The sequence below is a fragment of the Nuphar pumila genome, chromosome 5 (genome assembly GCF_984573655.1).
Source record: "Nuphar pumila chromosome 5, dmNupPumi1.hap1.1, whole genome shotgun sequence".
NCBI lineage: Eukaryota > Viridiplantae > Streptophyta > Magnoliopsida > Nymphaeales > Nymphaeaceae > Nuphar > Nuphar pumila.
In genome coordinates this window covers 47,948,225-47,973,992 of record NC_143253.1, presented here as the reverse complement: position 1 = coordinate 47,973,992, position 25,768 = coordinate 47,948,225, and the positions used below count along the sequence as shown (strand labels likewise).

Below are 25,768 nucleotides of genomic sequence, written 5' to 3'. Positions count from 1 at the left end.
ATTCTTGGCCAGAAGATAGAACGATGATCTCACGTCATTCACTACGCTAGTAGGACCCTTTTTGATGCACAAATGCATTATACCACCATAGAAAAGAAATTGCTAGCCATAGTTTTTGCTCTTGAAAAGTTTTGTTCCTATTTGTTAGGCTCCAAGGTCATCATTTACTCAGACCATGCAGCATTACGATATCTGATAAGCAAAAAGGATGTCAAACCATGCCTCATCCGATGGATCCTTCTGCTACAAGAATTCGATCTTGAGATTCGAGACAAGAGTGGATGTAAGAACCTTGTAGAAGATCATCTGTCCAGACTGACAGTGGAGACATCCACTGACCAGGGACAGATTGTTGATTCATTTCTGGATGAGCAACTCTTTTATGTCAAGCGTTTACCCTGGTTTGCGCATATCATCAATTTCTTGGTGATCGGTGAGTACCCTGTGCATTGGAACCGCAATGAGAAAGATTGATTTTTTGCGCAGGTGAAGCACTACTTCTGGGAGGAACCAGAGTTTTTTGTTTATGCCTGGATCAGATGATTCAAAGATGTGTCCCCGAGGAGAAGCATGACTCCATTCTATCTTTTTGTCATTCATTGGCTTGTGGAGGCCATTTTTCCAGCCGAAAGACCGCCGCAAAGGTCCTCGAGTCAGGGTTTTGGTGGCCAAAACTTCATAAAGATGCTCACAAGTTTTGTAAAAGGTGTTTGCGCTGTCAGCAGATAGGACACATCACCAAGCATGACATGATGTCTCTTTTTCCTATTTTGATTATTGAGATTTTTGATGTATGGGGCATTGATTTTATAAGTCCTTTCCCGCTGTCGTTCGGATTTATGTATATTTTAGTGGCAGTTGATTATGTCTCCAAATGGTTTGAGGTTGTGGCCACCCAGACCAATGATCATAAAGAGGTGCTTCGATTTATCAAGCACATCTTTAGTCGGTTCGGAGTCCCGAGAGCGATAATTAATGATGGTGGTACGCACTTCCAAAATATGCAAGTAGCTTCCTTACTTCAGAAATACTCTGCTCATCATCGGATTGCCACACCATACCACCCACAGACTATTGGCCAGGTCGAGGTCTCCAATAGGGAGATCAAATGGATTCTTGAAATAACAGTTCGACCAGACCGCAAGGACTGGTCCCAACGCCTCGATGATGCCCTGTGGGCTTATAGGACTGCTTTCAAGACTCCAATTGGCATGTCCTCATATCGATTGGTCTTTGAAAAACCATGCCATCTCTCTGTTGAGTTAGAGCATAGAGCATATTGGGTTATCAAAAAGATCAATTTTGATATGGCCCAAGCTGGTGCTGAGAAAAAATTACAATTGAGTGAGCTTGAGGAGATGCGAAATGAGGCCTACGATAGTGCCAAGATTTACAAGGCTCGAACCAAGCAGTTCCATGATCAACACATTGTGAGGAAGCAGTTTGGGCCTGGTCAAAAAGTATGGCTTTATCATTCGCGCCTCCATCTTTTTTCTAGGAAAATTGAAGTTTAGATGGGATGGACCGTTTATTGTTCATAGAGTTTTCCCACATGGAGCGATAGATATTTCGAACCCTCGAACGGGCGACATTTTCAAGGTCAAGACATTTCTAATACTGTGGTGAGGCAAGACATCAAGGTTGTTGACCTCGTGGATGAATGAGGTAACACACAAGTTTGTATGTTGTATCTTTAGTAGATTTAGTAGATGTTTCTTTATTTTGTTGTGCTTTCTTGTATCTCATGAGTATATTGTTAGATCAGGTATGCATTTTTATGTAATCATAGGACGTGCATTCATATGTCATATCAGGTGACTTCTACTCTTTTCTCCCAATTATCTTGTTCTTATGTGCATTCACTTAGAACCATTCAAGCATGAGGGAGTGCCACTAGGACAATGTCATTCAAGCATGGGGGAAGGTGTAGTTGCACACCCTGATATTTCTGTCTATGTACTTTCACATTATTACACATCAGTCACAAAAAGTTAATTTTTAAAGAAAGAGTTTGAACTTATATGAATGTTGTGCAAAATCTACTGTTTTTAAAGGATTTTTAAGCCCCACAAAAAAAAAGACACAGATCTAGAAAATCATAGTTGTTTATGTGGATTTCAAGGAAATGATGATAGATGCATGCTAGAATTTAGTTTGAATCACAAATATGAATATTCACAATGTTATTTTTGAAAAGCTAAGCAAATGAACAAAATTGCAAGTATGAGCTCAAAAGTGAAAAAGAGTGTGCATTTGGTTGTTTAGACGTGTTTCACAATCCCTAGTAGTTGGTCTTAGACACAAGTTGAAGTGTTTGAGTTGCATATCGATAAGAAAAACAGAAGTCTTCGTAATCCCCAGTCACTAGGATCATACACAAGTTGAAATATTTGAGTCCCATGTCAAACATGAGAATGAAGGAAATCACTTTTGTGTCCTAGTCAATATCTGTGGCCTATATTGTTCAAGCAAGAAAGCTCGTTACACAAACCTTATAGAAAGCTTAAGAGATATTGGCATTGCACAAGGTAGAAAAGTAGACCATACACAAGCCATAAAAATCAAGAAATAGTGCGTAAAAAGAAAAAGTGTGAAAAGTTGAAAATCAAGAGAAAAAAAGAGCATAAAAAGAAAAAGTCCACTGCTTAGAAGCAAGATTGAGAAAACCTGTACATAAAATATATGAGTGAGGATAAGTAAATAATAACATGTGCTTATTTGATTTTCTGAGAATAAAACATAAATAATTATGATATTTAGAAAAGTAAAAGAAATGCTTTATTCTGTGATGGTATATAAAAGACTCTAATTATGTTTTGATTATGTAATGACAAAAAATATTTGGGAAAACAAAAGCTTTAATTACCTACTACTTGTGAAATTGAGTACTTTTATGCATACATGACAGAGATGTTTGTGGGTAGCATTACTGCAAACCCTCACGAGACCTTACTCGTCCACTGGGGTAACCCAGGGGTTGAAAGAGCTTGTTACATGTGCTAAATGCAACTGTGATTCCTATGAAAGTGAGTTAGTTTGAGTAGTTTATTATTCTTGCATTTTGCTTCAGTTTGCTCGAGGACTAGCAAACAATAAGCATGGGGGTATTTATTCATGCATACAATTTCACATTTAATTCATACTAATTTATGCATGATCCATTAGGAAATCGCATTAAATTCCCAAGTTTATCGCTAGTTTTGAGAAACCACACGAAAAAAGAAAAATATCAAAAAATTGTGAATTTCAAGTTATATTTTGCGCTTTAGGGTTTTTAGTAGTTTAGACTTATAGTGAACTCATACTTCCTTTAAAAAAAATCAAGAATTTCAAGTTCATAAAATATTTCTTTCACTATATACACTCATACTTTGTTTTCTTTTAGAGTTTAAGTAGTTTAGAATAAAAAAATGGTAGGATTATGCATTATAGCGAAAATATCTTTTTAGAAACCCCTCTTTTGTAATTTCTAAAAAATTAAGGGAGTGGATTTGAAAGAAAACAACCTTTAAAGCCTCACGTAATGGGAAGAGGGAGGCATCCTCCCATGCACTTGACGCATTCTCCTCTCTTTTCTCCCCTCTCTCCATCTTCTCAACCGGTTTTCCCCCTTTCCCTTCTTCCCTTCTTCCTCCTCTTCTCCTCCTTCTTATCCCCTTCTTTCTCATCAGTGAGAATTCTCCACAACACCAATGTCTACACGGTGAGGACCAATCTCCTCTCAACCCTCCAGCCATCCGGTAAGTTCTTCTTCCTCCTCTTCTCCCTTTTGCTTTCATGCATTTGTCAATCTGTTAAATAATATATATATATATATATATATATATATATATATATATATATATATATATATACATATATATATATAAGATTATGATTTTTTGTTTCCGTTTTACATTGTTCTGATCCTGCATACTCTGCATTCTATTTGTTTTGATTATGTGTGCGTTTTATTGTTTTCCATCTACAATTTGCTTGTTTTGAATATGCATTTTCATTTGCATCGGCATTTGCATTACATTTTAGTTATGCATTTTCATTTTGCAATTCCACATCTGCATTGCATTTTGTCATCTCTGCATTTTAACTAGTTTCTTGTTTCTCATATCTGCATCCCCACATCCGTTCAACATCGCATATCACTTTGCATCTACATCTTGTTTTTGAATCTTCATCGCATCATATGTTCATCGTATTCTCTAATTTTCATCCGCATATCATTTGCATCTGCATTTTGTCATTGATTTCCATTTTGCAATGTGCATTCAGTTTCCTGCATTTTGCATTTTTAATCCTGCGTATCTGCATTTTGTTTTGATTTTTCAATTGCGTTTCTGTGAATTTGATTTTGATTTTTTTTTCTACATTGCGTTTGTGTGTTTTTTGCATCTTTGTGCATCACCACCTCTGCATTTCTTTCATTTCACCGCATCACATTTTCCCTTTTTAATCTATGCATTTTTTTTTGCATTTTGATTCATTTTACTTCTGTGCATTGCTTCGATTTGCTTGCATTTTTCCTGTTCATCGTTGAGTTTTTTGTTTGTTTCATTCGCATCTCATTGTTGTTTTCATTTTTACAAATCGTTTGTTTCAATCTCATTTCATTTCTTCATTTCAATTCGGGTGTTTCGTTCTGTTGCTCTGCATTTTCATTTATTGCATTTTAGTTCATAGCATATCATTCTGCATTTTTCCTGCGTGTTATGTTGCATCTGCATTTTGTTATTTTCCTGTTGCTTTGCATTCTGGTGTGTCATCTGCATATTCATTTTTAGTTTTTATTCATCATATTTTCTCTATTTCATCTGCATTTGCATCCTCTGTTCAACCCATCTACGCATTCATTTCATTGCATTTTCAATTTCGCAATTTAATTTTCATTCTCATTTAGCGTATTTTACTTTGCTTAGTTGTATTCTGCTTTAGCACTGATTTCATTTTCGCATTTTTGTTTCTATAGTGTAGTGCTATTTGTCTTTTGCTGATGTTTTGCGTTGTTTCATGTTTTGCAGGGGAAGTGTGGAGACGATCAAGCGATACTTTCAAGCATGCCCTTGAGACGGGACAAGAAGATGCAAGCGCTGAAGGCATTTTTTTTTCTTTTTGAATAAGAAGTTTTTAATTTCATTTAAATTTGAGGTTTGTAATAAAACCATTTTAATAATTGTTTAAGCCCTCTGCGTAGGGCGGTACTACTTTAGTTAATTGATTAGATAATTAGTCCTTTTTCATACTTTTTGGCAATAAAGCATAGATTAGTTTGTGTGTTTGAATACAAAGTATCCCCCATTCTCTGAGATCGACCCAGACTCCACCACTCGTGCGAGCCGGTTTTTATTTTTGGTGTCTAGCTTTCATGTTGTTTTTACATAAGAATACCATTTCTAAAATCCTTTCACAAAATTGACATCATCAAATCTTGCCTCCATCATGACCTTGAGAGGGTTCTTCAGACTCATCAAGTACTATAGAAGGTTGGTGTGGAACTACAGAGTCATTGCTGCCCCCTTAACAACAATGTTGAAGAAAACACATTTGTTTGATTGGAAGGAGCCAAACTCGCTTTCAAAAAGCTCAAGCGAGCCATGTGTGAGGCCCAAGTGTTTGCCCTGCTCGAAGTATTCATTATGAAAATTGATGTGTGTGATATCAGAATTGGAGTCATATTAATGAAAGAAGGCCACCCATTGGCTTTCATTAACAAGAGCCTTGCCAACTGTGCCAAGACTCTATCAACATATGAGAAGGAGATGCTCATAATTATACTAGCCCTCAAGAAATGGAAGCCCTACCTACTCGAAAGGCACTTTGTGGTTCACACAGACCACAAAAGCCTTAAGTACCTCATGGAGCAACACATCTCAACCATGTTACAACAAAAGTGGGTCACCAAGATAATGGGGTACGACTTCGAGCTTTAGTACAAGAAAGGCCATGAGAACCGTGAGCTGATGCTCTATCTCGGTGAATGAAAGAAGCAAGAATCAAAGAAGCACCAATGAAGGAGATCTTATAAAGACCCTTGCCTAGTGGACTAGAAAATTCTCAAGAGGAAGGGGATGATGGACCCATTTTCTGCGGACTCAGATTCAAATCCAGTCCACCAAGTGCTGAAGCATGAGGGACCCACCCTTGGGGCACCACCTCATCCTTGCAACATTGAAGAACAAGTGCGGCCCATGTAAGGGATGCCCCATCTAGAAATAGGTCATGTGAGACCCAACTCCTTGGTGTTCCCACCTCTTTTAAAGCCAATAGAAGTTGTGTATCGGGTCTTGAAGTCTCCCTAATAGAAGAAAAAAGAAGTCCAAGGGAAAAACCTATTTCGGGGTTGATCCAAGTAGGCTTACCCAAAGTTATCATAAGCTCTCAAGGCTTTATCTAATTTTTTTTTCTATTTATTTCATATGGTAACTTGTGTAGGCTTTAATAGCCCTCCCTAGGCATATATAGATGCCCTTTTTTAGCTTTGGTATGTTGAATGAATTTAGAACTGGACTCTCTCGCATTCTCTCTAGCTCGAGTCTCTCTCTTGACTCGCATCTCTTTCTCTCTTTAGCGAGTCCCTACCCCTTGACTCATCTCTCTCTATGGGCTAGTCCCTTCTCACATCAGGGTGTTCAGATCCTTATTGGGTCTGAGTCACTCACTAGACCAAGTTGCTGCCTAGTCTTCACTCAGTTCAATGGAGTCAATGACAACCCCTTTGTGGTCTTGACCTTTCCAAGCCCAACTCGTGGAACCTAGGCCTTCTCTAGCTGAACCAACATTGTAACAGACCTCACCCACACCCACTCAACCAAACTTCTGTAAGTTGTTAAAACCTGTCCCTTAGCCAATTCCAAGCTAAAACCTCACATGAATTTAATTATGCCCAAAACCAGATTTTTGACATAACCAATTTCTTGTCAGATTTGCATCGTCACCAGCCCCTATAGTGAAAACTTTGGGTCTGAAATTTTGACCCATCCTATCTTAGGATATCTACTTTCAACCCTCTAAAATTCATGATTTTATGATTTCTCAATTGGGAGAAATTAATTTTTCATTTTGGGTCTCCCCGAACCAAAACATAGTCAGTTTGCAAAAAACCTTAAAAAACCTGCAACTTATCCATGTCATATCTCCATGTTCTTGTGCCTCCTTACTCTCAAATTTTACCTAGACTTAGTCCAAGGTGTCTAGAACCACCTCATAAAATTTAAGATTTTTCTATGATGCCGTTTGAGCGTACTGACTTTGACCTAACCCTTGCCCTAACCGAGCCCACCTAAGCCCCTAAAACCTAATCCCAAACTTACAATACATCACAACACCATGTATGACCTCTCATCCATCCATGGCAGCATGTATGGACAACATGCATGCCTTTCCACACATCATCATCCAATCTAAAAGAAACCCAAAAGAGAGAGTCCCATAGCAGAAACTGTCTATCAAAATAAAACCACGACAAATATCATCCCCACTTTAAATACCACGATAGGTCCCGTAACAGTAAGTGCCTATCAAAACAAAGTCGCGACACATCAATCCCAACCTTAAACACTGCTAATTGGCAAACAATGGAATGACTAAATGATAAAAAAGGTGTCTCACGCACATACCATAGTAACACGGAAGCAGATCAGGTGCGTTTTTGCTCATGCCGACATCGTGGCCATCCGATTTGTATTTTAAAAAGCTAAAAAGTCAATAAAGCAACATGGCATTCATCCAAAATGCGAACAGACGGCCAGTATGTAGGCATGAGCAAAAACACTCATGTTCAGCATGACCTGATCTGCTTCCTAGTAACACCCCTCTCACATATCTATGAGAATGTATGGACGGTATGCAAACCCTTCCTCATATCATCATCCAATCTAAAAGAAATCCAAAACATGATCTTCTACACATCTTTCAATCTAAAACAAACTCAAAACAAAGGACAATAGGTGTCAAAATAAAACCAAAACACATATCACTCTTACTTTAAACACCACGATGAGTCCCACAATGATAAGTATCTATTAAAATAAAACTGCAACACATATGCTCTTCCAATCTAAAAGAAACTCAAAACAAAGGACAGCGGGTGTCAAAATAGAACCATCGCAGATATCACTTTCGCTTCAATGAAAAGTGTCTATTAAAATAAAACTGCTACACATATCAACTACAATCTCAAAAACCTATAATTGGCTAAACAACAAACTAAGATGCCATAACCACGTTTACGACACAAATACAAGATCTGAACCCAATCTCACCCCTCCAAATCCATGTGAGATCGAGATCCTACTTCAGTTATGGTTCCTTTGATGGAAAGTGAAAAGAGTCTCTCTCTCCGTGCGAAACGGATTCAGTCATTCTGAATGCCTCGTCTCAATCAGATTCCATGCAGGATGTTCCCGAGTTTGCTTACGACTTCACCCTCACGTTCTCTTCTTCAAATCCCTTCATTGGAGAGGCATCCATTGAGTCGTCCCGGGCGGTTCAAGCCGGCTTCCTTTAGAGTTTCTGCAGGGTTTCAGGTGGGTTTTAACCCTCCCCATTGCGTAGAAATCTATTTGGCTTTGTGGGTAGACTATTTTCTTTGGAAAAAAAGGGTTTTGGGATGCCTTCCTTTTTGAGTACTAGAACCAGAGGACTCGTTTTAGCTCCTCCCAATGTTTATAAATCAAGTTGTTTATTTGGGAACTTTATACTTAGGAGATATGAGTTCTTTGTGTTTTGGCGTGTGTGGACTGAGTTGAACCTTTCGAGAACTTCTTCAAGTTTCGTGGTTGTTTTACCTCTTCCCATGGCTTTTAATTAAATTTGATTGATTCTTCTGTGGTAGAAATGAATTTAGGGGTTGGTTTTATTTTCTGAAGGGTGGGTACAGAGGGCCCGTTCCGAAGAAGGATTGGATTGCCGAGTGGGCTCTGAGTAACGGGGATGCCGTTCGCAGCCTACCCATATACGTCGGCGGGTTCTCCCTCGTTGCTGTTCTTCTCAATCGCACGCTTTCGTCTGTCGCTCCCGTGATCGACGCTAGCAGGTTGGTTTGGTTCAACTCCCTCCTCTTGTTTCAGCATTTTGATCTCGATGATGCTTTCCTTGTCACTCTTTTCATTCACCTGTTATTTTTCATGAATGATGTTATTGTAGTAACAAACATGTTAGGATAAGTTAAGGTTGGTGCAAGTGTGAGTCATGGCGCACATATTTCCCTTGTTCATCTTGTCATCCTTGATGCTGCCGTTGCGCGGAAATTAGTATGAGAGCCACATTGGCATGCTATCAAGTGCAAATGGCATCACATACCGATCTGGTGTCACCATGCTGTTGCGATTGGAGGAACACCGTCTGCTGCTGTTGATTTGATCAGAAATATTTGTAGTGTTTTTGGGTATGCTACCTTAGTGAATTGTCAAATCCCAAGTTACATCTTCTCTTGTTTTGCTGGCCTAATATCAGTCCCAATTAGGAACAGGTTGAAGACTTAGAGGCCATTTCAATAGCTCTTGGGCTGTGCATACCAAACACTTGGTGTGGAGGAAATAGACTGCAGGTGCACCCTTTTATTTTCTCAAGCAGTTTTCCTTTGAGACCTATGAACAAACACTTTGCATTCAAGATTCCTTCAATACCATTTAACAGCTTACAGAATAGAGTCCTTTGGCCCAAACAATTTGCTTGTTCCTTAACATATAAAACCAAACTGACCTAGTTGACAGTCTATAAAGTAATCTTCTGTGTCACCAGCCGCAAAACCCTTGTAATCCAGCATTGTTCCTTTTCTGTTAGTCAGGCATGTTTTGTGGCGCTACAGGGAGACATCCTGTTCCCTGGTAGTGTTGACCACCCTAGACGGTCACTGTTGTTGAGGAGCTTCTTGGAACTTAATTGATGGTCACCGGCATTGAGAGCTCTTGGCTGCAACTTGCTCGTGGTTGATGCCTTTCTCTTTCTTGTGGATGTGTGCTCGTCAGAATCTGTCATGGCTGATAGGGCTATGCATTGGCATCCCTTCGATGACAAGTGATTGAGCCCATAACTCATCGGAAAATCTTTGGTTCTTGGCTGGATGTGAGCCCGAGCTCACCAGATTTTTTTTCTTTGAATGTAGAAGACTTTGGAATAAATTATAATATTTCAAATTCAGTTTCGTGACGATTATTCTGCAGCATCTCTAAGTATTTGAATTTGCATTGTAGTTGTTTTGTTTGAATATTTGTTATTTCATAATCAATGATTATAGCTTTCCGAAAATATTAAATAGCACCTTTCAACTTTTACATTAGTTTGTGTATTTGGAGAATAGTGAATTAAAGAAAACTAGAAAAGCTATTTTGTTATTCTCAAATTACAGAAAGCTGTTTTACTATTCTGAAATTAAAGAATATCTGTTTTCATATTCTGAAATTGTAGAATAGCATTCAAAACTGTTTGGAATTGCATATAATGTAGCAAAATGTTCTGAAATTGCAGAAAAATAGTCAAAACTTCTTATAACTGTATAAGTTGATATTATTCTTTGAAATTTCATAAAGGCTGTTGAACCTTTTTGAAACTGAAGAAAATTGTAGAGAAACTGCTAGATCATTTTAAAATTGCCAAAAATTATGTGCATTTTTTCTTAACTTCTATTTGTGATCGCATAAGTAGTTATTTCCTTTGTTTGATGAAATAATGAGAACATCCCACGTAATTGTTTGCGAGATCGTCTAAAGTGTGTTTGCACACTAAGGCAAAATGTAGTTCATTTGACTTGCATATAATTTTTTATCCAACGCATGTGATATAAAAATGTTCGTTGGCAAGGCTGTATCTAATGAGCTTGCTAAGACTATCAAATTGGGTAGAACCAGTCATAATATGCAGAGATGAAAATAAGGCACATTCTTGTAGAAGAGAAAGTAGCTCACATTTAAGAAATAGATCCTCACTAAAAAGAGACAAATCATTAGAAGTAGAAAAGGCAGAATAAACAATAAAATTTTAAAGAATGATTTGGTTGCTAGGATGGTTGCTAGGATAACCCTGTTAACCTTCATGTAGGATGATCTAATTAGGGTATTTGAGGATTACCCAAAGGTGAAAACGTAGTCGAGCATGCAAACAAAATGTTGTCATGGTAAAAGACTTAACCACTACAAGAGACACTATTTAAAATACAATGCAAGTGCCAACTATATTAAATATTCTCCTATCATCTTGGAAAGTAGTGGCAATCGTTCTTAGGTTGGCCCAATTCCCATTGCTCTTTAAGACTTGCATTCTAATTGGACATTAGAACAAGAGCATGTGAACATGAATATAAGTATGAACCATAGTTTCCACTGGGAATCGAAAATGAGAAGCAGTATAGGAAACAAAATTGGGAATCAGTCATTTTTTTTAGAGGATTCCGGAAATGGGAAACACGTAGGAAGCAGTATGAAGGATTGCTTAGGAAGCGATAAGTGAAATCATATAAAATGTTGATAACTTGATAGAGATAAGAAGGAAACTTTGAAGAAGGGAAAATCACTGTCAAGAAAGATATCATTCTATTAGAAAGTACAAACTAACATAGAACAAAAGTACAAAATATTTAAAAAGTAACACTTAATAAGCTTACTTCGGACACTATACATTGAAATAATAAAGAGTTCATTTAGTAATTTGTGCATATTTTATTTCATATATTACAAATCTATGAAATTCATTGTTTTTCTTCATTTAAATGACAAACTTATGAAGCAATAACAAAATATATTCATATTATTTCAAAATTTCCAAAAGAAATCTTGCATCCAAATAATGTCATACTTATATCACTAAAATTTTACAGAAATTTCTAACATTCAAATAGTCTTATGATTTGGAATCAAGATAACCATGACTAAGAATCTAGTTTCTCATGATAAAAAATCATGATTATTGTGGAATTGGGATTCCCACTTATCTTAAAGGATTTTGATGATTATGTTCCGAACTACTAGTAACCCAAAATCAGAGTGAATCAAATTGTAGATAATTTGATAAGCATAAGGGTAAAGATTCAGAGGGTTGGACCTAAAATTGAGCTTGTGAATAATAACAACAATAAAAGTATGTTTAAACTTGAGGTTCAACTTAGTAGGTTTCAGAAGAGACAACCACAACTTGTTGCTAATATTAATTGCTTCATTTTTGGCAAGTTGGATCACTTCAAGTAAAATTGTCCAACTCATTGCAACAATGGAAGGCAACAAGATGGTATAGACAAGGAGATATCTTTGCATGGTGACATGATGCTTCGTCGCTGATTAGTAAATCAATAGATGGTGGATTGACTCTGGCTCGACACAATATATAGTGAAGCCTAAGAAATAATGATCAACATGAAAGACTACAAGCCTGTATATTATAATATTTATATGGGGAGTAACACCTACTGTGATATACTAGGTGTATAATCATATAAACTCTTCACCACTCATGAAGGCACAATTTGTTAGGTGTGTTTTCTATTTCTATTATGATGTGTAATATTTTGTAAGTTCTTGTGCTAGTAAACCAAAGTTTTGATGTATGCTTCTGATCTGATTCAATAACCATCAGAAAGCATAGTTATGTACTGTATACATGTACTTTTGTACCTAATCACGGACTTCTCATAGTTGTGATTAATAAGAATATTTGATTTTCTTTTGGTTATGATATATGAGCATCATTATGATTTTAATTTCAACTTAACAAGTATAAAATTTAATATTTGTGAATGTTACCTTTTTCAAAAATGGTATAGAAAACCTTTTCCAAAATGGTGAAAAGAAAGAGACATACACTTCAACAAAATGATGAGTGACACTTTCAAATGGGACCAAGCCTATGATGGTTGATGGCTTATGCAACTCTTATCAATGCAATTTAGGCCGAAACACTTAGTACTATAATATGTATTATAAATAACATTTCAATTGCGACTTTAAATCTTACATATTTGCATAGCACAAATAATGTCGATTCTCTTATAATTTTATAAGTTCAGAAGCTACTGTTGATAGCGGTGAACCACCAATTAAGTCTAGTTATCTTGAATATGTTAAAATAGATTTAAAGCTCCTCTATCTATTGATGATGATTACTATGAATAAATGAATCGTTGTTTATCTATTAATGAATTATATATATGATTTACTATATTATTGAAGCTATTAGTTCTTTTGAAGGGAAAGTTTTATAGGACGACTATTAGGCCCGCTTTACTATATGGTACGGAATGTTGGGCTGCCAAGAGACATCATATTAAAAAAATGAGTGTAGCTGAGATGCGTATGCTTAGATGGATGTATGGAAATACAATAAAAGATAAGATTCGGAACGAGGAGACACGTAAGAAGGTAGGCGTTGCACCCATTGAAAATAAGATGAGAGAGAATCGTTTACGGTGGTTTGGACATATTCGGCGAAGGCCTAATGATGCTCCAGTTAGAAGGATGAAGAAATAGGAAAATATATTAGTTAAAAGAGGTCGGGGTAGGCCTAGGAAGACTTGGATGAAAATGATAGGAAAGGATATGAATGCTTTGAACCTCACCGAGGACATGACATTGGATAGAAATGATTGGAGGAGAAGGATTCATGTGGAAGACCCAGAATGATTTTCTTTGTTGGTTCATATCGCCGACCCCAATTGTTTTGGGATGAAGGCGTAGTTGTTGTTGTTGTATTAGTTCTTTTGAATTTGTTGAAGTGGTTAGAAGTCATGAATCATGGGATGTGATTCATAGTGAAAATCAAAGTATGGATTAACAAAATTGCCACAAGATAGACACTAGGATATCAATGAATCCTTAGAAAGAAATACAAGTTAGATAGAATGATTGGCAAATACAATAATAGTTGAAGATTTTCTTTTTAAATAGAGAAAATTGATAATTTTGACACTTATTCACCTATTATCAAGTTTGCTTACATAGGATCCTACTTGCATTGTTTTCTCATTGAGGGATTTATTTTGAAGAGCATAAATGTCATATGCACAAGTTAAAGAAATCCTTGTTAACTTGAAATAGTCATCTTGAGTATGATTCCTAGTTTTTCATGATGCAATAATGCAAGTTACATAAAAAGTTCATAATTATGACATTTGTATATATGTTTTGAACAGTGGGAGAAAATTAACAATGTCCTTGTATGTTAATAATATTTTAATAAGACTAAAAGCTAGCATAGTATACATTTTAAAATGAAAGGCATGAAAGACACATCATCTGTCATAGATATTTAAATTACAGAGAAGAGTAGCTGAAAATTCATGTTCAAGTCAAGATAGATATATTGATTTAGTCCTCAAAAGGTATGGGATAAAAATTTGCAGGCTAGAATCAAACTCTAGGATCTAAGTTAAGTAAATGTGATTGACTGAATAAATGCCAAAAAAATTAAATATGCCATATGCTCAAATGGTAGGTAGTTTGATGGTATGGAGTATGGATTACTAGACCTGATATAAACTTTGTATGAGCCATGACACACATGCTTCCTAAGTGATCATAGGGGATCACACTAGTGGATCCCATGCAAATTGTATGTAGTGGTTTTTTTTTTTGGGTCAAAACATTTTTTTGATAAAGTCTATCATTTTCTTTTCTATGTGTTTTATAAATGGTCTCTTGGTATCTCCTCATTTTGATAATATAAGTTGAATGAGAGAAAATGGGGGTTGTTTCCATTTCAGTAGGACCACTAATATAAAATGAGAAATGGGTGGCAACAATAATCGTCTCAAGAGAGAAACATTTTTGAAATATTTACCAGTAATCCTCTCTTCTTTTCCAAGTGTATTCTTCCTGTCCATCACCCAACGACCTTTAGATGGCACCATATTTCCCTTGCCCTTGCCATGGTGCGAACACTGATACCATAATCACATTAGCTTGCTATTGACTACAAATAACATCATAGATCATCATAATTTTGGTGTTGCGGCAGCGTTAGTGGTGGAAATTTAAAATAAGAAAAATATGGTGCCATCTAACTGTTGCTGGATTGCTGATTAGGAGGGAGACTACACTTGCAAAATAAGAGATGATTACTAGTAATATTTCAGAGGCATCTTTCATTTGAAATGCCTTACTGTTTTTGCTATCTCTTATCTTATAATAGTGGTTTGTGCTGAAACAAAGATGATCCCTATATTTCTTTCATTCTTTTTATCTTATTCAAGTGAGGAGATATGACACACTACTTGTGAAACATACATTTAGAAAAGAAAAGGATAGGTTTTATAAAAAATTGTTGACTCGATAACAATCTACTAGATATGTGGGATGTGGCCCCACTAGCATGAGGCCTTAATTTTTACCTAAAGTACATGTGTGCCATGGCTTATACATGTGACAACAACTCCCACTTGGCCATGAGAGCCGAATAAATGCACCATGACATGTGTAACTCTCACTATTGGGAACTAAGCTAATTATCATGGTATTATCATGAATCATGATATTATGCATGTACCAATGTCTTCACAGATCATGTCTGCAATCACATTTCATTAGCAAGATTATCATGAGGCTATTCTCTATTATGATGCTTTTTTAGGCTCTCCTAATCCAACATACTTTATAGATGTGAATCTCCTTTTTGAGCTATAATTTGGATATAATGATATTTTAAATTGATAGTATTGCTTTTGCAACAAGTAGTTTCACGTTCGATCAAACTGATTGCATCCTTATTAACACAATAAATATAAGGCAATTCATTGACTACTTCTAGCTTGAAATCTGATTATTGAAGTGACTAATTTAGATGAAATTCATGGCTACTACACTGTATGCAACAAAATTTTCCTTATGTGTCTATCTGACAAGTGCTATATTGGTTCTTAATTATCCAAGAATCAATAACTTCTCCATAAACAAAAAATATTTTCGAAAGTTGACTTACTATTGTCTCTACTTTCTGCAAAGTTGACATCAAAGTAGCTTATGATTTTAAGCTTCTTAGCTTGATAACACAATTTCAAACTCTTAGTCTTACTGCATGACATTGAACTCATTCATGGTTTCTATGAGACCTGTTCACATGATTTATAGCAAAGGTAATATTAAAACTAGTAACTTATATTTCATACATGAAACTACCTATCATTTAAGCATGTGGCACTTTAAATTTTTCTTTGCTTTTGCTCGAGCAATCACATTTACTTGGTTCTTTTTGCAATAGGGTTTGATTTTGGCATGCAAATTTTCATTCCATAACTTTTGAGGACCAAATCAACATATCAATCTCGACTTAAGCATGACTTTCTGGTTACTGTCTTTGTAATTTAAATATTTAGGAGATATTATGCATCTTTCATTTCAAAATGCATATTAAGCCAACTTTTAGTCTTATTTTTTAAAATTTCATTATCAACTAATAAAATATCATAAAAATGCATGGACAAAATCTTAATTTGTTCATGTTGTTTAAGATATACAAATGTCATAATTATGAACTCATTATCTAAATTGGATTGTTGCATCATGAAAAGTCAACTACCATAGTCGAGATGATTGTTTTAATCTAACAAGAATTTCTTTAACTTGTGTACTTGACATTTTTGTTCTTGAATAATAAATCTCTTAGATAAGAAACTAATGCAAGTAGGATCCTAATAGATGGCGAATGAGTGTCAGAATGATTAATTCCCTCTATTTGAAAGAAATTTTTTAGCTAACTTTGTATTTTTCAGTCATTCCATATGACTTGTACTTCTTTATAAAGATCCATTGACATCCTTTTGCCTTTTTATCTAAGGGAAAATTCTGCTAGTTCCCAAGCTTTGAGTTTTTATGATGGATTCCATCTCATTGTTCATGGATTCTAGCCACTTTATGTATTCATGAGATTTGAGCACATTAATAATTTACTGGATCATCTAATTCGTTAATGGATAAACAATGTTCTATTTATTTATAATATTCATTTAGATCAGATGGAGGAGTTCTATATCTCCTTTAACCATTTGACATATTCAATGTTAGGATTGGACTTATTTAGTAGCTTCCTACTCTCAATACTAGCCTCTGAGTCTGTAAAATCATAAGAATATCAACATTAATTGGGATATGTAAAGTCTTTTAAATTTGGCATCCTCGTTTTCTATTAATCCTTTATCATGAAGCTATAAAGTTGCACCTAATAGTCTTGCTATCCAATTTACTTCACAAATTATTTGCAATATGCACCCCAAACCTTTAATTAATTAGGGGAAGGTTTTCTACTTACCCAGAATTCACATGGGGTTAACTCTTGAACCTTAATTTGAATCTAATTTTTAATATACATTGTAATACTAAGTTCAACTATGGAAGCTATACATCTTCTTAGACAACTTATTGAAAGATATAGAGAGAGGAACAAAGATTTGCATATGGTTTTTATTGATTTAGAGAAGGCATACGATAGAGTACCTAAGGACGTTCTCTGGTGGACAATGATGAAGAAAGGTGTTTCTCTCAAGTACATTAGTATAATTAAAGATATGTATGAAGGAGTAGTAACCAATGTCCGCACTTGTGGAGGGGTGACAACCAATTTCCCGATAACGGTTGGGTTACATCAAGGATCTGCTTTAAGCCCTTTCCTATTTGCGATAGTGATGGATGAGCTTACGAGATCAATTCAAGAAAATGTACCGTGGTGTATGTTGTTTGCTGATGATATTGTTTTGATTGATGAGTCTAGAGCTGGGGTTAATGCTAAGTTAGAATTATGGAGACAGACATTGGAAGCTAGAGGTTTTAAGTTGAGTAAGAGTAAGACTGAATATATGGAATGTCGGTTTAGTAAGCAACGAAGTAGTGATGGGAGTGTAGTGAAGCTTGGTGAGCAAGATATACCGGTGAATGATTATTTCAAATATTTGGGATCCATCATTCAAAAGTATGGAGAAATTGATGGAGATGTAAATCATAGGATAAAGGTTGGGTGGATGAAATGGAAAAGTGCTACTGGAGTGCTGTGCGATCGTAGAATGCCATTGCGGTTGAAGGGAAAGTTTTATAGGATGACTATTAGACCCGCTTTACTATATGGTACGGAATGTTGGGCTGCCAAGAGACATCATATTCAAAAAATGAGTGTAGCTGAGATGCGGATGCTTAGATGGATGTGTGGAAATACAATAAAAGATAAGATTCGGAACGAAGAGATACGTAAGAAGGTAGGTGTTGCACCCATTGAAAATAAGATGCGAGAGAATCGTTTACGGTGGTTTGGTCATATTCGGCGAAGGCCTAATGATGCTCCAGTTAGAAGGTTGGAGAAATGGGAAAATATATTAGTTAAAAGAGGTCGGGGTAGGCCTAGGAAGACTTGGATGGAGATGATAGGAAAGGATATGAATGCTTTGAACCTCACCGAGGACATGGCGTTGGATAGAAATGATTGGAGGAAAAGGATTCATGTGGAAGACCCAAAATGAATTTCTTTTTTGGTTCATATCGCTGACCCCAATTGTTTTGGGATGAAGGCGTAGTTGTTGTTGTTGTTGTTGTTGTGTTGTAATACTAAGTTCTTTAGCTCAAAATACCTTGGAAGAAGTTGTATGTGCCATCATGGACATGGTCATATTTGAAAGTATCCTGTGGCATCATCCTTTTGCGGTGTGAAAGCCATTTCACTTTCACCTTTTAGAAAAGGTTTTCTACACGAATTTTAAAAAGGTAATGATTGCCAAGTGTTAAGTTTTACACTTGTCAAACTGGAATGAAGTCATTTTCATGATAATTGTACTTGCATTTTAATTAGAAGATTTAGTATCTTTGTTATCGACATCAACAATGTAAGAGTCCATGATTGGTACAAAAGTACTTGTAAAAAAAGCCTGACCATGCTTCTTGATGGTTGCTGGACTTGATTGGAAGAGTACATCAAAACCTTTAGTAGCAAAGAAGCCAACAAAACATTACGCTACAGAGGAAATGAAAAATACATCAGACAAGACAACATCTGAATGATGTTAAAATATGAAATCTCATATCTCATATGTAATCTCATAGGCAGCTCATGTATTTCCTTGTAATATTTTTTCTTTTTTTTCTAGTTAGTTTTTAGTTTGATTAGTTCTAGTTTAAACCCAACTAGAACTAACTTAAATCCTCTTTTTTGGACCTATATAGGCTTTACCTTTTTGACTAGTCAAAAAGGTCTTTTTGACCAAGTAAAAAAGGTGCTGCCCCAAAGGGAGCCGTTGGACTCCCAACGGTAGAGCCGTTGGGAGTCCAATGACTCCCTTGAGGCTTCTCTCCTCTTCCCTATATATATTCCCTCTTTTTCCCCCTTGTATACTTACTTCTTCTTGTATGGGATTTTATCCCTATTCATTAAAGTCATTTATTTTATGTTTTTATACCATTTTCGGGTAGTTTATATTTGAGAGTTCTCTTTGTGAACCTTAGTGGTTCTTATGGTGCATTTGTGAGAGCTTGTTGAGAGATATCTTTGTGGTGTTTTTTCACTTCCTTACATGGTATCAGAGCCGGGTTGGTGGACGTGCATTGGGAAGCGTGTCACTTAAGGTTTTTCAAGAAAGTGAGATCTCTTTGAAGAATTGATTGTGTGTGGCCGTGAAAAGCTTGGAAGGCTACCCATTCATGCTCTTTGTGGTAAAAATATTCCCTTTCTTGTTTTTCTTCTTCCACTCTCTTTCTCAAGATTGTAAAATGGATGACAATGATAATGTCACCATTAAGCCCATAAAACTCAACGATTCAAATTCTGTTACATGGGCTTCTATCATGAAGCATCTCATTTGGGGAAAAGGTCTATGGGGCTTAGTTGATGGAACCGATGAGGAACCTCAACTAACTCTAACTAAAGAAGGAGGAAAAGAAGTACCTCTTTCAGAGATGGAAAAAATTAAGTCTATTTCCACGTATGAGAAAAATTGGAAAGAATGGAGAATGGGTCACACTAAGATCATGTCTTGGCTTATCTCTAGTATGAATATAAAAAAGTGTTGAAGTCTCGCAAAATTTGAATACGCCAATGATGCATGAGAGTATCTTAAGAGAATGTATTCTCTTAAAGATATTGCATCTGCAAGTAAATGTTCGGAATATGATTTAAGGAGAGAAGAGTATTAGGGAATACTATAATAGCTTATCCGAACTATGAGAAGAGTGGACCCTTTTTGAACCAAAGTGGCATTGTCCACAAGATATTGAGCTTCGCCAAAATCAAGTAAATGTGAAGCATTTCTTTCAATTTATCAATGGGTTGAGACCCGAATTTGAAACCACCAAGTCCGCTCTTCTACAACGGGGAAATGTTTCCTCTATTGAAGATACAATTGAGGAGCTAAGTGTGGAAGAGAATAAACTCAAGAAACGAGTCGCCAAGAGTGATGATGATACAATTCTAGCTGTATCAAGATCAGGAAATCACATTCGCACATACAAACCACCACATATTGAAAGGCAAGGAGGCGATTTTGAAAGAAGAAAGATTATTTGTTATTACTGTCATGAACCGAGACACGTTAAAACTTATTGTCCAAAGTTGAAGGAAACTTATGAGAAAAAGGTAGCTGCTGTGGAATCAATGAAAGAATCCAATGAGGTACCCATTGGAAACATGTCCCTGACTCAGCTGGTGGAGGCCCTACAACCTCTTCTTAAAGGATCTTCTTCCTCTGTTGGAGCTGCTGTTTCTTCTGTTGGCATCTCCGATCCAGGTAAACCTCAATGGCTTCTTGACTCTGGTGCTTCTTTTCACGTGACACCAAATTTAAAATTACTGTCACATTGTTATATCTCAAGTGAATCGAATGTTTTGACTGTTGATGGATCATTCCTTGAGATAAAAGGAATAGGAAATTTCAAAAATATCTCTCAAAACTCAAAAGGCTTTTGTGTTACAAAAATTAGATATATCCCTAAGCTTAATCTAAACCTCTTATCTGTCTCTCAATTAACTGATCATGGGTGTAATGTTTTCTTCTCTTTTCATGATTGTCAAGTACAGGATCACCAGTCAGGGAAGTTGATTGGGGAAGGTCATAGAGAAGGATGACTGTATTACATGGACTTTTTGAAATTACCCAAGAAAACATTATGCTGCAATGTTCAAAAATTGGGCTTGGATCTTTTACACCAAAGATTTGGACATTCTTGTATATCCAAGCTTCAATATTTTCCAAACATGGAAAAAATTTATAAATTTGAAACTTTCACTTATGAAAAATGTATTCTTGGAAAAATAAAACATCTACCATACCATAAAATTAGGTTAGCCACTTGGAACATAGGGTCTTTAACTGGTAAGTTGGTAGAGTTAGTAGATGTTATGTGTAGGAGAAAGATTGATATTTTATGTCTTCAAGAGACCAAATGGGTAGGTGAGAAAGCTAAAGTGATAGAACCTTGGGGATATAAGATTTGGTATACAGGAATAAATAGGAATAGGAATGGAGTAGGGATTGCTATGAGTCGTCAGTTTATAGATAATGTAGTTGAGGTCCGTAGGAAGGGTGATAGAATTTTACTTATTAAATTAGTATTAGGTACGGATATTATTAATATTATTAGTGTTTATGCACCTCAAGTAGGTTTAGATGATTCCATTAAGCATCAATTTTGGGAAGATTTAGATGGAGTAGTACAAGAGACATCTTATGGAGAAAAGCTTTTCATCGGCGGTGACCTTAATGGACATGTAGGCATTAGTAGGGATGGATTTGAGAATATCCATGGAGGCTATGGTATAGGAGAAAGAAATGAAAGTGGAGAAAGGATTTTAGATTTTTGTTTGTCCTATGATATGATCTTAGCAAACACTTGGTTTAGGAAGAGGGAGTCTCACCTAGTAACATTTAAAAGTGGGGTTAATACGAGTCAGATAGATTTTTTCCTACTTAGAAAGAGTGATAGGGGTTGTTGCATCGATTGTAAGGTTATACCAGGAGAAAGTGTAGCTACACAACATAGAGTCTTAATTTTAGATCTTAGAATTAGACAATGCCGCAAAAGGGATAGACATAGGATAGATCCTAGAATTAAGTGGTGGGCACTGAAAGGAGCTAAACAAGGAATGTTTGTAGCGCAGGTAGTTAAGGAAGTTGATTGGTGTCTCGAGGAGGATTCAGAATCAATGTGGAATAAGATAGCGGGTGGTATGAGAAAAGTAGCTAAGGAGGTATTGGGTGAGTCTAAAGGCGGTGCACCACTAGGTAAGGATACATCATGGTGGAACGAGGATGTCAAATTAGCTATTAAGGTTAAAAGAGAGTGTTATAGAAATCTAAGTAAGAGTCGTGATAATGAGAATTTGGAGAAGTATATGATAGCAAAGAAGGAAGCTAAAAAAGTTGTTCGAAACGCGAGGGCTAAGGTATATAAGGAGGTTTATGACAAGTTGGATACCAAAGAAGGCGAGAAGGATATTTATAGGCTTGCAAAGATGAGAGATAGGAAATCGAAGGATTTGGGTATGGTTAGATGTATCAAAGATGAAACGCAAAGGGTTTTAGTCAAAGATGAGGAGATTAAGGAGAGATGGAAAGATTATTTTGATAAGCTATTTAATGATAGTCATGCTCAAGATCTTGGAGACTTCTCCATTCCTTTTCATGAGATAAATCGTGACTTCATGCGCAAGATTCAAAAGAAAGAAATTGCAGAGGCTTTGAAGAAAATGAAATCAAGAAGGGCAGTTGGCCCAGATGGTATACCTATCGAGGCTTGGAAATGCTTGGGAGAGAAAGGTTTAGAATGGTTGACAAATCTTTTTAACTTGATTTGGCGAACAAATAAGATGCCTAATGAGTGGAGGAAGAGTACTTTGGTGCCTTTATATAAGAATAAGGGTGATATACAAGATTGCACAAACTATCGTGGTATAAAACTCATGAGTCATACTATGAAACTTTGGGAGAGGGTGATTGAGTCTAGGTTGAGGAAGGTTGTCATGATATCGGAGAATCAATTTGGTTTTATGCCTGGAAGATCAACTATGGAAGCTATACATCTTCTTAGACAACTTATTGAAAGATATAGAGAGAGGAACAAAGATTTGCATATGGTTTTTATTGATTTAGAGAAGGCATACGATAGAGTACCTAGGGACGTTCTCTGGTGGACAATGATGAAGAAAGGTGTTTCTCTCAAGTACATTAGTATAATTAAAGATATGTATGAAGGAGTAGTAACCAATGTCCGCACTTGTGGAGGGGTGACAACCAATTTTCCGATAACGGTTGGGTTACATCAAGGATCTGCTTTAAGCCCTTTCCTATTTGCGATAGTGATGGATGAGCTTACGAGATCAATTCAAGAAAATGTACCGTGGTGTATGTTGTTTGCTGATGATATTGTTTTGATTGATGAGTCTAGAGCTGGGGTTAATGCTAAGTTAGAATTATGGAGACAGACATTGGAAGCTAGAGGTTTTAAGTTGAGTAAGAGTAAGACTGAATATATGGAATGTCGGTTTAGTAAGCAACGAAGTAGTGATGGGAGTGTAGTGAAGCTTGGTGAGCAAGATATACCGGTGAATGATTATTTCAAATATTTGGGATCCATCATTCAAAAGTATGGAGAAATTGATGGAGATGTAAATCATAGGATAAAGGTTGGGTGGATGAAATGGAAAAGTGCTACTGGAGTGCTGTGCGATCGTAGAATGCCATTGCGGTTGAAGGGAAAGTTTTATAGGACGACTATTAGACCCGCTTTACTATATGGTACGGAATGTTGGGCTGCCAAGAGACATCATATTCAAAAAATGAGTGTAGCTGAGATGCGGATGCTTAGATGGATGTGTGGAAATACAATAAAAGATAAGATTCGGAACGAAGAGATACGTAAGAAGGTAGGTGTTGCACCCATTGAAAATAAGATGCGAGAGAATCGTTTACGGTGGTTTGGACATATTCGGCGAAGGCCTAATGATGCTCCAGTTAGAAGGTTGGAGAAATGGGAAAATATATTAGTTAAAAGAGGTCGGGGTAGGCCTAGGAAGACTTGGATGGAGATGATAGGAAAGGATATGAATGCTTTGAACCTCACCGAGGACATGACGTTGGATAGAAATGATTGGAGGAAAAGGATTCATGTGGAAGACCCAAAATGAATTTCTTTTTTGGTTCATATCGCTGACCCCAATTGTTTTGGGATGAAGGCGTAGTTGTTGTTGTTTGTTGTTGTTGTACCATTTAAAGAAAGAACTTTTGTTTCTACTCGACCACTCAAATTAATACATTCTGATGTTTGGGGTCCTGCACCGGTTATATCAAAAGGTGACTTTCTATATTATGTAATTTTTGTAGATGACTTTACACGATATACCTGGATTTACTTTCTCAAACACAAGTCTGAAGTGTTCTCATTTTTTCAAATATTTCATAGTATGGTCAAAAATCAATTTAAAAATGATATTTCTATGTTTCGCACTGATTCAGGGGGAGAATTTTTGTCTACTGAATTTAAAGAATATTTGAATTCATATGAAATTTCACACAAAAAATCATGTCCCTATATACCTCGCAACAAAATGGGTTAGCTGAGAGAAAACACAGATATATGACAACTAGAACATTACTCATCACACATCAAGTCCCTAAGATTTTTTGGGCCGAAGCCATTTTGACTGCGGTTTATCTTATCAACAGAATGCCTTCATCCTCGATTAACAATATTTCTCCCACTGAAAAGCTTTTCAAACAAGCTCCTGATTATTCTAGATTGAGGGTATTTGAGTGTAAATGCTTTGTTTTTACAGATAGGAATGATAAATTCTCTCCCCGAGCTGTCCCCTGTGCATTTTTAGGATATGCAAGTCATAAAAAAGGATACAAGTGTTTTGATCCTAAAAATAATAAGTTATATGGCTCAAGGAATGTATCATTTCTAGAAAATAAAAGTTTTTTTAAAAACAAAAACTCTACTGAAATAGATGAATATTCCTTGTTGTTGGATCTATTCCTAAGATATACTGAAAGAGAAATTGATCTAGATGATCAGATCGATGTGACTGGTTCTGATCCTATTAGCAACAGTCAGGATTGCATTCAATACTCTAGACGAGGAAACCTAGAAAAACAGTGCGCTCTGGATAAATACACAAGAGAACAAGAATATGAGATTTTATCTAGAAAATCCACTAGGATTTCGAGGGCTCTTGAAAAATTTGTATCATACAAGTCCTTTTCACCAAAACATCAAGCTTTTATTGCCTTAATTCATTCTTATGAAGAACCTTCTAGTTATGATATAGCCAAGAATAAACCTGAATGGGTCAAGGTTATGAAAGTCGAATTAGAAGCCTTAGAAAAAGCAAACACTTGGTCTATTCAAGACCATCCTCCAAACAACTAGAAACCTATTGGGTGTCGTTGGGTGTACAAGGTAAAAACTAAGAGTGATGACACACTTGAAAGATTCAAGGCCCGATTGGTGGCAAAAGGCTACTTCCAAGAGTATGGAATAGACTATGAAGAGACCTTTGCTCCAGTAGCTAGAATGACCACTGTTAGAATTTTAATAGCGCTTGCATCAATAAAAGGATGACATATTTTTCAAATGGATGTCAAAAATAATTTTTTTAATGAAAATTTAACTGAAGAAGTATATATGGACCCACCACCAGGAATGAATGTTCCTAAAGGGAAAATTCTCCGTCTGAACAAGGCCTTGTATGGTCTCAAACAAGCTCCAAAAACTTGGTATGACAGGTTTAATAAGGTTATGCTTGATTTTGGTTTTCGTTTTTGTCTTACTAGCACAACTTTGTTTGTTAAGAATTCTAATGCAGGTATTATCATCCTTCTACTTTA

The 25,768-nt window shown here is 36.2% G+C and overlaps 1 protein-coding gene across 3 annotated transcripts in view; it reads left to right on the top strand.

Moving 5' to 3' along the window:
- Nucleotides 1-8,267: 8,267 nt before the first annotated feature.
- Nucleotides 8,268-25,768, top strand: part of CCB4 (cofactor assembly of complex C) — a 58,649-nt gene continuing 41,148 nt past the window's right edge. For all 3 annotated transcript variants that reach the window (XM_090006098.1, XM_090006097.1, XM_090006096.1), the window contains exons 1-2: nt 8,268-8,519; nt 8,862-9,028. In XM_090006098.1, coding sequence (XP_089862224.1) covers nt 8,361-8,519; nt 8,862-9,028 — 326 coding nt within the window. In that variant the 5' untranslated portion in view covers nt 8,268-8,360. The remainder of the gene's footprint in view (nt 8,520-8,861; nt 9,029-25,768) is intronic.